This window comes from Antechinus flavipes, chromosome 1 (genome assembly GCF_016432865.1).
Source record: "Antechinus flavipes isolate AdamAnt ecotype Samford, QLD, Australia chromosome 1, AdamAnt_v2, whole genome shotgun sequence".
NCBI classification, from domain to species: Eukaryota; Metazoa; Chordata; class Mammalia; order Dasyuromorphia; family Dasyuridae; genus Antechinus; species Antechinus flavipes.
In genome coordinates, this window is record NC_067398.1 from 404887353 (window position 1) to 404899173 (window position 11821).

Here is an 11821-nt window from a genome sequence, read left to right on the forward strand (position 1 = left end):
AGTGGAGGCACAGCAATTGAGTAATGGCTGAGAAAGTTATGGTATATGAAAGTAATGAAGCATTACTGTATTATAACAAATGATGAACAGGCTGACTTTAGAAAAACCTGAAAAGATTTACACTATATGAAAGCACTGTATATAACAACAGCAAGATTGTTATGATTATGATAAATTTGGATCTTCTCAGCAATTCAGTGATCCAAGGCAATTTCAATAAACTTTGAATGGAAAATGGCATCTGCATTTAGAGAGACAACTATGGAAATGGAATGTAAATCAAAGCATATTATTTTCATATCTTTTTTTCTCATGTTTTTTTCCTTTTTGTTCTGATTTTTCTTCCCTAATATGATTCATATGGAAATAAATAAAAAATGAATGTACATGCACAATCTTAAAAATAACAAAATAAAAATAAAGGGGAAAAAAACTGAAAAAGAAATATAGAAGGGTGTGGGCATAAATTGACTTTGATGCGATGACCTAAAAAAGAAATTAAAGGATAGAAAATGGATTGTATGGGAGAAAAGAAAAGGGAAGGGAAAAAAATGGAGTTATTTATACCATGAAGAGGCATAAAAGACTACAATAGAGGGAAAGAAGGGAAGGGAATGAGCATTGTTTAATCAGATTTGGCTCAAAGAGTAAATAACATGCATATACTTATCAATTGGGTATAGAAATTTATCTTACCCTGATAGGGAAGTAAGAAGAGAAAGGGGAAAGAAAAGGGAAGGGTTGGATACACAAGGAAGGGCAGATAGAGGGAGAAGGAAAAAAAAATAAGTTTTCAATCTTCCAGGGGCAGCCAAACTAACTTATGCATAGCAGTCTAACTCAAAACCACTACCAGCCCCACCTACCACTGAAACCACATCCCCTAATTCAATGTATAGCTAATTAAAAAACACAAGGGAAAAGGATAACAGGAAGTTTTATAACTCTGTTCATAGATTCAAAGGGTCATAAACCTGAAGCTGGATGGGGATTCAAAAGCCACTGGATCCAAATCCTTTATTTTTCAGATGAGGAAACTAAGTCCAGAGAAGATAAGTGATTTATCTATGGTCAGGTATGCAATTAGCATCAAAAGGGGACAGTGAACTTGATTCCTCTGACTGTAGGGCATTACCTCCTAACACACATCCTTCTTTTCAAGATTCTAAAGAGAGGTCAAAACAAGTGATCTTCTTTAATGCTTTTATAATTCAAGCTTTTTATGACTATCTCAAATTACCCTTTTAAAAACAACTATCTTGATTGTAGTACCAACAACACAAAATAAAAAACAATGTAGGTTTTTATTCATTGAGGAATGATTGAACAAAACTGTAGTCATAAATAGAATGGATTAAAACTGTGTCATAAATATTATTTTTCTATAAGAAATAATCAGCAGGATAAGTAAGAAGAATGAAAAGAACATTATATACAACAAGAAGATTATGTGATCAATTCTGATGATGGATGTGGCTCTTTTCAACAATGAGACGATTAAGGTCAGTTCCAAAGATCCTGTGATGAAGAGAACCATCTGCACCCAGAGAGAGGACTGTGGAAATTGAGTGTAAATCATACATAGCATTTTCACTCTTTTTGTTGTTGTTTGCTTGCATTTTGTTTTCTTTTTCATTCTTTTCCCTTTTTGATCTGATTTTTCTTGTGTAACATGATAAATGTGTTAATATGTATAGAAAAACTTCATATGTTTAACATATATTGGATTGCTTGCAGTCTAGGAGAGGGGATGAGCAGAAAGGAGGGAGAAAAATTTGGAACATAAGGTTTTGCAAGGATTAATGTTGAAAACTATCTTTGCATATTTTGAAAGTAAAAAGCTATTATTAAATTAAAAAAATAAAAAATAAACTGTGCCAAAAGAAATTATAAATATTGAAAATTCAAAAAGTTATATGATATAGAATGAAGTATACATAATTAGACTATACCCGACAATAATGTAAAAAGAAACAACAATAAAAGTTTCCTAATTGTAATGATCAAACTTCTATACAAACAATGGATACAACATAAGTTCCTTCCCTTAGATAAAAGAGTGGTACTATGAATACAGAATATTATAAAAGTGTTTGATTGTTTTTCTTTTAAAAGCAAAGATTCAATGGGTTGGGAGGGAATGAGAGATGGAAACAAGGAACTGACTGTAATGTAACCACAAAAGGGATCAATTTTTAAGAAGTTCTATTGGGATATATGTTCTAAATCTTTTTTTTGTTTGTTTTATTAAAACTTTTTATTTTTCAAAACATATGCATGGACAATTCTTCAACATTAGCCCTTGCAAAACCTTGTGTTCTAATTTTCTCCCCTTCTCCCATGCCCTCCCCTAGATGGCAAGTAGTGCAATATACGTTGAACATGGTAGAAATATATGTTAAATCCAATAGATGCATACATATTTATACAATTATCGTGCTGCACAAGAAAAATCAAATCAAACCAGTTTAAAAAAAAAAAGAAAGAAAATGCAAGCAAACAACAACAAAAAGAGTGAAAATACTATGTTACCACACTCAGTTCCCACAGTTCTCTCTGGGTGTAGATGGCTCTCTTCATCACTGAACAATTGGAACTGGTTTGAATCATCTCATTGTTGAAGAGAGCCACATCCATCAGAATTGATCATCCTATTATCTTATTGTTGCCATGTATAATCTCCTGGTTCTGCTCATTTCACTTAGCATCAGTTCATGTAAGTCTCTCCAGTCCTCTCTGAAATCATCCTGTTGGTCGTCTCTAAATCTTTTAAATTTGCTGATGAAGCTAACACATTTAAACATTTTTGTATATGACAAAATCTAAATGAACTTCACAGTGTTAGAACTTAATCCATAAAACTGACAGTATAATCAAAAAAATGGTCCCTTTATCAATTTTCTACACAACCCAATCCCATCTCTCTCTACCCTCTCCTACATACATCAGAAAAAGAATCTGAATACATAATATTTCAGCAACTCAACTGATATGAACATTTCACTTGGAGCACTAGGATTGATTACTGCTAACTCCTCTATTTATCATAATCCCTTCTCATCTATACATATAACCTTTGGTATTCCTCCCTTCTCTTTCATTGTATAGATGTTTTCTTAGTTAGTTGCTTCAATTCTATCCAGCTTAGACCTAAGCTTCCCAGAAGCCTTTCCATTCCCCTCCACCTCTGCCCATCTTCTAGACCCTTCCGCTTACTTTCATTTACTATGTGCACAGTCCTGGAGACAAAAAGACCAAAAAACATTTCTAAAGGCCAGCTCTAATTTCCACTGCTACTAACTTAGCTTGGAGACAAATTCTCTAGCCTGGCTACTGTAATCTTTGACCTAATTTCCCCATCTTAAGCTCTTTCCTACTTCCCCTAGGCCCCACCATGATTCATTTTACACACTAAAAACCAGGTAAATATCCCACAAGCAGTTTTGATTATATTATTTCTTGCTTGGAAGCCTTTATATAGCTCTCCACTATCTAATGAAAAAAGTTCAAAAAGCTTAAAATTCAAGGCACTCTATCATCTACTTTTCTTATTTCCTATGACTGCTATCCCTCCAGTCAAATTATATTTGTCATTTCTAACTAAACTTTGTGCTTTCCCATTTCCAAACCTTTTTTCATACAGCTCATTCTATCTGCAATGTATTTCTACACTTTTTTTATAAAGGACAATCTAATTTTCCCAGCTGAAAATGTTTCAAAGATAGTTTGCTGGCCAGAAGTTACAAAAAGGCACATTCAGGCTTGATGATATGAAAAACTTCCTAACAAAACTTTTCTAAATTGGAATGAGCTGTCAAGAATCGATGGATTCCCAATCTTATTTTTTCTGCTATTATATTTGTGTACACATTTTATTTCTCCAACAAAGTTTTAAGATTATTGAGGGTAAGAAACATGTTTGATTTTTCTTTGTATCCTCCTCAGTATTATAGAGTGCTCGCACACACAAGACCCTCTAAAAATATGTGCTCAGTCTAATCTCACAATTCTACATGAGAGCTTTTCCTACCTAAAATCATAGAAGTCTGCAAATTCCAGGGCAGCATCTCCTTCGGTGAAGAGTTTACAATGGCTTTTGTCATTCATATGAGCCTGCACAGCTTCGGTAGAGTAGAAGGATTTCCCTTTCTCATTGCACCACAAACAAATCTTCCCTACACCAACTTTCTCCCCTGGAAATGAAAAAAAGTTTGGGAAGAAAAGTATAAAGGACCTTTTGGGGCAAACATTTTGATATTTAACTGCTCAAAGATAACAATCATGTTTGTGGTAACAATACATATTAAAAAGCTTGGTAATAGAGAACTAAAAATCTATGTAAAACAAGAGTTAAGTCTGATGCATGTGAAAACAGATCATCCTACTTTCCTACCATCTATCCCCACACAAGTTATTTTCTTTTTGAAGAAAAAATGATTGAACTTACCCAAATATTTAATCAGTCCCCTAAGATCAGAAAGGTATTCTATATCAGGGATAAAAAAACTATGAAACTTTGTCATGTGAGCCACATTCTTCATGAGTGAGCTCGAGTGATGAGAACAAAACAAGCAGTCTGTTACAAGAATAGCCCCAGGAGGTGGGTTTTCAGTAACTTCATCAACTTCATCTTGTTCCTCAGCACCTTCAGAGTCCATCTCTTCATCTGAATCAATATCTTCCCAATCTTCAAATCAGAATAAAAACAAAGCCAATTTTAGAAATGCAGTAATGAAAACCATAGCTACTGTCTCTATTATTCACAAAAGTAACTTAACATAATACATGTTTTTTTCAGCCAGCCAGTAGACCTGTGTTCAAATACCCACCTCTAACATTTATTATCTTTGAAGCTTTGAACAAACCTGTATGCATCTCTGGCAAGAACTAATAGATCATAGATCATTCCCTTCCCCAAACAGATGAAACCAGTTCCTTTATTATACTCCATGAAACTGAGTACACACATAAAGTATATTCACTGAGGCAATTTATTTTATAAAGAATGGTATTTTATCTCCCAATGGTATACCATCTATGAGAAATAACAGCATCTCACAGAGAACTTATCTATATTGTTTTCTATTAAGAAACCATCTGTATTGCAAACTTAAAGCCCCTGACTTATAATTTACTTTCATTAATTCATTCTTGATTAATTCACAAATTCAAGCTATCAGTTCCTTTGCATATCTAAGAACTTGGCGTGGTAGGCCATCAACAAATATTTAAATTAATCTACATATGTAAAAATCCTTGGGACACCTCAAAAAAAAGGTATAGAATCATTTAGTACTTTACAAAGGTCAATCCATGAAAAGTCATAGCAGCTTTCATTTGCATAGTACTTTCATATCATTTCATGGTACATTTGAACATTACAAATTTTATAATCCACCCTTCTTCCCCAACCAAATCGGAATGTTAGCTTATAAAAGTTAACAAGTAGAAGGCTCAAATTCCATTTAGAATAATCAGACGTGCAGAAAGAAGAATTTTGAATGCCTAACTTCATGACTTGGATAAAAAGAACATTATTTCCCTGGCACATGCCACTCACAATGAAGTGGCCCAGGCTCAGATGAAACTTGCAACAAATGGGAAAAAATATTAAAAGCACAGGTAATCACCGAAGCAATTAGCAACAGCAGTATCATGATTACACAGGAAAATTTTGTCAAGTCACTTCAATATGTCCAACTCTTCCTGACTTCGTATGGGGTTTTCTTGATAAAGAAAACCTTCTCCTGCTCACTTTACAGATTTCTTGGAACTGAAACAAAACGGGGTGACTTGCCAGAGTCATTCAGCCACTAAGTATGTGAAGTCCAAATTTCATGAACTCAAGTCCTCCTGACTCCAGGCCAGGCAATCTACTCACTGCACCACCTAAATCCCCAATCATTTAAATGCTAAGGACCATGCAAGCTCAGCTTACCATTTCTGAAAAAGTCAATCAGAGTTAACATATTTTGCATCTTGTACCACTCTGGCCGTCCAGTGAAGCCTATGTCCCCTTTTTCATAATAATGCCCTTAAATGCATAAGTAGAATCACAAAAGAAATCAACTACCTAAAAAGTTATCAAAATAATCTTTGAAAAAAATTACGTTACAGACTCCAGGTTAAGTACTTGGTTTTTTTTCTGTCCTCTACTCCCACAAACAGAAATGTTGATACCATTACCAAACTCCTTATTCTGAAAATTAAACCAAAGGCAAAGAATCGTATAAGTTTTTTTAAAAGCTCATTACCATCCCCTTCCATGTCCTCATCCTCCTCCTCACTCCCTCCCTGCTGCTTGGCGAACTTCTTTGCCTGCTGTTCAAACCACTGTAGTCGGGGAGCCTTCTCAGCGGGGTCTCTGTCCTGGGACTGAGGTCCAACTGCAGCTGACACCCGGCTCTTGGACAGCCCAGAAACCGGTACTACTTTCCGCGGGGACATGGAAGGCTGGGCTTTGATGGCCTGCTGGATGGCCGAGTTCATGGCATCCTTGTCTAGGCCGTCGGGGGCCAGCCCCTTCTCCAAGTTCTTCTCGTTTAACATCTCGACTTTCCTGCTCACGGCCTGGACAGCCTTCTTTTCCAGATCCAAGTGCCTGCGGGACTTGAGGTGGTTCTCGTAGGCATTGAAGGTGGCAAACTTTTTGCTGCAGACGGTGCAGTAGGTGGCGGTGCCTTTGCTCTCTTCCTCCGCCACGGCCCGCTGCGCCAGGACCCGCTCCTGGAAGTTCTCGGCCGTAACCGGGGCCATGTCGGCCACCTTCCGCTTCAGGTTGTAGCGGTGCCAATCGCTCTTGTAGTGGGCGCGTTGAATGTCCGCGTCCTTGAATGCCACCCGGCAGGTGATGCACGTATACGACGCCATTGCGAGACCGACTCGAAGGGCTCCGGTGCCACGGGTCCGCCCCAGCCCGATGCGGCCACTAACCTAACCACGCTAAAGCCGGGGAGCCGGCCAGCCGAACTCACCACGGGCCTGAGGTTGAAACTTCCTGCTTCCGCCGGAAGCCGTTGATCCTTGTCAGGAAGTTTCACCTCAAAACGGAAATATTCAGGGCCAGCTGGTAGCGGATTGGGTGGATTCGGTGGCAGTCAGTGGCGGTAGTTCTGTCCCCTGACACGTGTTCCTAGGAAGCTGAGGACTGCGGGGGCGCTTCCACCCTCGTTTCTCCAGCATTTATTTACTTTTTCTCTTTTCTCTCCTCGGTTTTCGGCATTAGGTGACTAATACAGTGTCCACGCGGAACTGATGGAGGTCCACGTAATATTTGGGTTTGGGCTTGATAAGGGAGAAACAAACTATCAGCGTGGGTCGCTGCTGATGTAGAAGCGCCGAGGGCCGTAAGATAGGATTGGAGGGGTGCCACGAACCTAATTGCTGGCTAATTTATCATTAGTTAGGCGTTTTTGTGTTGCCTTCGTTTTGTTTCGCCATGAAGTTTTTTCGATTAGAAGGCATTTATTTTCTTTTATACTAACGAAAAAAAAAAAAGTCTTACCAAATCCTTGCAACAAATATTGCATAGTCAAGCAAAACAAAATCTACCATTCAAAATATCCAGAAATGTTTCAATCTTCATATTGAGTCCGTTACCATTGGAAGATGCTCTAGTGATAGCGCTCTTAGGCCCCCAAAGAGGAAAAGTTGTATCTCTGCTTCTCCTTTCCCCGATTCTTGGACAAATTACTTTATCTTCTCCCCGTCTCATTCTCATTTGCAAAGTGAGTATACTATTTATGCCATAGAATTGTTCTGAGAAAATGGTTTTGTTAATTAAAACATTTCATTATTGATTCGATTTGTGATTTCATCGGTTTCGATTATAAAACTCCTATTTATGCAGGTTGGGCACCCGCCATTCTGCTTTAGTTTCCAAAGCATTTTGCTTACATCAACCAAGTGATGTGTGTGTATTCTATGCAGCATTTATTTCCATTTTACTGGGAGTTTGCAAATAGAACATCAACTTATTGATTTGAAGTCATTACTCAATCTGCCGCCATCAAAATCATCAACATTTTGGGCTTTGATTTCACTGCTGGCAGCAAATCAGGCTGGACTCTTCTTTCTCATGTAGGCAAATATAGAATCGGTAGGAAAATATCCTGCATCTACATGAAATGATAACATCAATGGCCAGAATTTATGTAGTCTGGGGCCACTAGGCGGCGCGGTGGATAGTGGTAGGCAACGACTCATCTTCCTGAGTTCCAACGTAGCCTCAGGCGTGTAGTAGGCCCATGATGGTCAAATAGAGTTGGCCAGGGCTGAAAAACTGAATGATAAACTATCTATCCCCAGTGCTTAGCGGTGTCTGGGACTTAGTAAGCACTTTATGATTGTTGAGTAGCTCTGGAACCTCTCATCTTAGTTTTCACATGTATAACAGGAGGCTAATAATAGCACCTTATTTTGTAAAGTTTGTGGGATCAAATGAGATTGCCTGTGTTCTCCAAATCCAAAAGCACTATATTAATGCTGGCTATTATAATAGGACTAATACACAGGGCTCCACCCAATCTCCCCATACTTAGAATGCATTTTCTCTTCACCTTTGCTGTTTAGAATCTTTTCCCTCAAAGCTCAACTCACTACTGTCTTCCAGGCAACAGAAAGCACTTGAACTAGTGTCTGTCTACCCCAAGCCACCCATCACTTTATATTTTGAATTTCATTGTTATGTATATTTTGTATTTCTTCCAATCGAAGAAGGTACTGTTAATTTTTTGTTTGTTTGTTTTTTGCTTTTCTAGTCTAGCTATGGTGCCTAGCCCATTATTGGTATTTTTAACAAATGCTTGGTGGCAGCTAGGTGACATAATGGATAAAGCTTTCAATTTGGAGTCAGGAAGACCTGATTTTGAACCCTGCCCTCAGATACTTGTTAACTGACCATGACACAGTGTGTCAGCCTTTCAGCTTTAGTTTCCATGTCTAACATTGGAAAATATTTCCTCCTTTACAGGATTATATAAAAGAATTTGCAATTCTTAAAGCTCTTTATGAATGCTCATTATTTTATAATAAAATGGGGATAATAGCATCTTCTTTGCAAGGTTGTTGTGAAGATCAAAAGTGATTTATATGCAAAGGGTTTTGCATAATTTAAAACTATTTAAAAATTAGTTATAATTTATTGAATTGAGTTCCAAAAATTCTTGACAAGAGTTGTAATTTTGATCTTACCAAATGTGTTCTTAGGGGTACTGGTCCAGTTTCCATTGCCTTTCAAGAGCACAAAAAGGTCTTATCCAAAAAAGGGAGTGGTAAAAGTTCCTGTTGACATTTAAGAGATTAGTTTGTTTTCTTATCTGCTTATATCTGCCAGAAATAGTCTCTATTTAAAATGGAAACAAGTTACATGAGTAACTTATTAGAAAGGACAAGTATCAGGTCTACTAAAATATCTGTAAGCTGATGTTTGTAGTTGTGATGTGGTCACTAGATTTAAAATGGAGAGGATCAGGTTTATATCACCGTGCTGCTGCTTATTTTGGAACCTTGGGGAAAAAAAATCAGCTCATCTCTCAAAGCCTGTTTCCTAATGAGGGAATGAATTAAAATCTCTGACTATTCCATTCCAGATCTCACTCCTCTGATTCTTTTGTATACATTTGTATGCTCACAAAGAAATAAAATGTATCTTGGATAGGATAGTACAAAGAAGCATGCAGAGGAAGCATATTGAAATTCACGTGGGGAGAGAAATGTGTTCTTACATAGGAGATTCTAAATTCAGTTTCCTCCAAAATACTAGTAGTGTTTAGGGAAAAAAACATCTTGTGAGATAGCATAGTTCCAAGAGGAGGAGGAAAAGAGGTTTGTCTTCAGATAAAGCCCAAGTTTACTGCCTTCCTGATTTTTCATAAAAGGTCTTAACATCAGGAAACAAAGGAATAGTTGTGTCCTGACTCTAGATTTATGAATCTTTTATGACATGGTTTTGAGTTGTCTCCTTTCTGGTTGTCTGTTTCTGGACTTGCCCTAGTATATCAACATGCTCTGTTTCTCAGGCACCTCCTGTGTTCAAAGCACTATTATATAAGTACTATTATAGGCAGCTATAGTGATTGGGGTTAGGATCATGTTTGCCTCAGTCTTCTAAACTGTACAATGAAAATATAATAGCACCTACCTTGCAGGATTTGTTGCAGCTCAAATAAGATATTTATAAAGAAATTAGCACAGTGCCTGGCACTAAGTACATGCTACATAAACACATATTCCTTTCCCTCATCTATTCTAGAAATAAGAAAACTATTTATCTCTTTTTAAAGAACTTGCCATTTACAAACTTGATTGTATTAACTTTTGACTGGCAAGTCTGTTTTGACATGTTGGGTTACAATTTACCAAAAAATCCTAGGTGCATTTTGCATAAATTATTGTTCAGCTGTGTTTTCTTTATCCTATGTCAATAATTTTTTAGTATGGTATACTACTAGTAGTTTGCCTACTTCCTTTTTCTAGGCCAATGCTTCTTCCATTCAGCTTCAAAATGACTTCTTAGAAGTGCAAGTTCATCCATTGTCATTCTACTAATAAACTCTAGTCATTCCCTATCAACTCTGGGATTAAATTAAAGCATAAATGCTTGATATTCAACGCCATTCATAAACCTCCCCTTTTCCCTCTTACCATGTTCTCTTTGATCCAATAGCAATGACCATCCTTGTTATTTCAAGACTCAGCTCTGGGAATTTTTTCTGGCTGTGCTCCACTTCTGGAAGGCTCTCCTTCCTCATCTCTCATTCCTGGTTTCCCTGGCTTCCCAACTAAAATCCTATCTTCTAAGCCATTTCCAACCTCTCCTACTTTTACTGTTTCCATGTCATTTGCCTCTTTGTATCCCCAGTGTTTAGCACAGGTCCTACTACATGATAGGTGTATAATGTTTATTGACTTTTTTTTTTACATTTGCCCCTATTAAATTTCCTCTTTATCTTCTCCCTCTTCAGAATCTTTATCATATCCCCTTAAGTTCCTTCCTCTATACATTGACATAACATTGTCCTTGGTATTCCTTTTGGATTGTCATTTTTTTCTCTACCTTCATTACCAAAATCTAAAATTTTGGCAAACACTTAAGTGCCATACATTCCTAAAACCATGTAAAGTAGGCTTTTTGTCCAAATGCCAGGCCATATAAACTAAAAGTTATTAGCTAAATTTAATTTAGCCCTCAATCTTATTCTCAATTATAATAAATAACTCACCCCTTCCCATATTTTTCTGACTTTCAAGCAATCCTGGTTCTCTGTCACATTGCTCTAATTGTCTTTTGTCCATCTTGTATTTCCCTGGTTCTTCAGTGATTCAGCTGTTTCCTTGGGTAGAACATTTAGTTTGCATCACACAATTTGGCATCTAATTATACTGCATTCTTCATTTGTTTCTGAACACTTATTTTGTACCATATTTAATATTTTTACTTCACATGTTAGAGAAGCCTAGAGCTTTATTTTTGGTCAAATAGAATAATGCATATAAAGCACTTTGTAAACACCTGAGTACTCCACAAATAAGAAAGCTCATACTCTTTTTCCAGTACCCACAATTTTATATTCCCAATAGTTCTTAATATTCATTAAGTTTTTAAGAGCATAGTATATCATAACAACCCCCCCCCACTGTATTATCCAGCACAAAGTAGTAGTCAAATGCTGATTGATCAAAGTAGTACTGTGATCAAACAACTTTGCAATACAACAAGGGATGCTCAATTCAGTGTTCATTCATGATTGCTGAGACTACTGTTAAAGGCACCTCATTATTTATGAATGATATGGGGATATGCCTGCTGACAAGTTTAAAT

The 11821-nt window shown here is 36.9% G+C and overlaps 1 protein-coding gene across 1 annotated transcript in view; it reads right to left on the minus strand.

Moving 5' to 3' along the window:
* Window positions 1–6992, minus strand: part of ZNF622 (zinc finger protein 622) — a 29441-nt gene extending 22449 nt beyond the window's left edge. The window contains exons 1-3 of the mRNA XM_051969867.1: window positions 6255–6992; window positions 4448–4687; window positions 4031–4193 (exon numbers count right to left, since the gene is read on the minus strand). Of these exons, the coding sequence (XP_051825827.1) occupies window positions 4031–4193; window positions 4448–4687; window positions 6255–6870 (1019 nt within the window). The 5' untranslated portion in view covers window positions 6871–6992. The remainder of the gene's footprint in view (window positions 1–4030; window positions 4194–4447; window positions 4688–6254) is intronic.
* Window positions 6993–11821: the final 4829 nt, after the last annotated feature.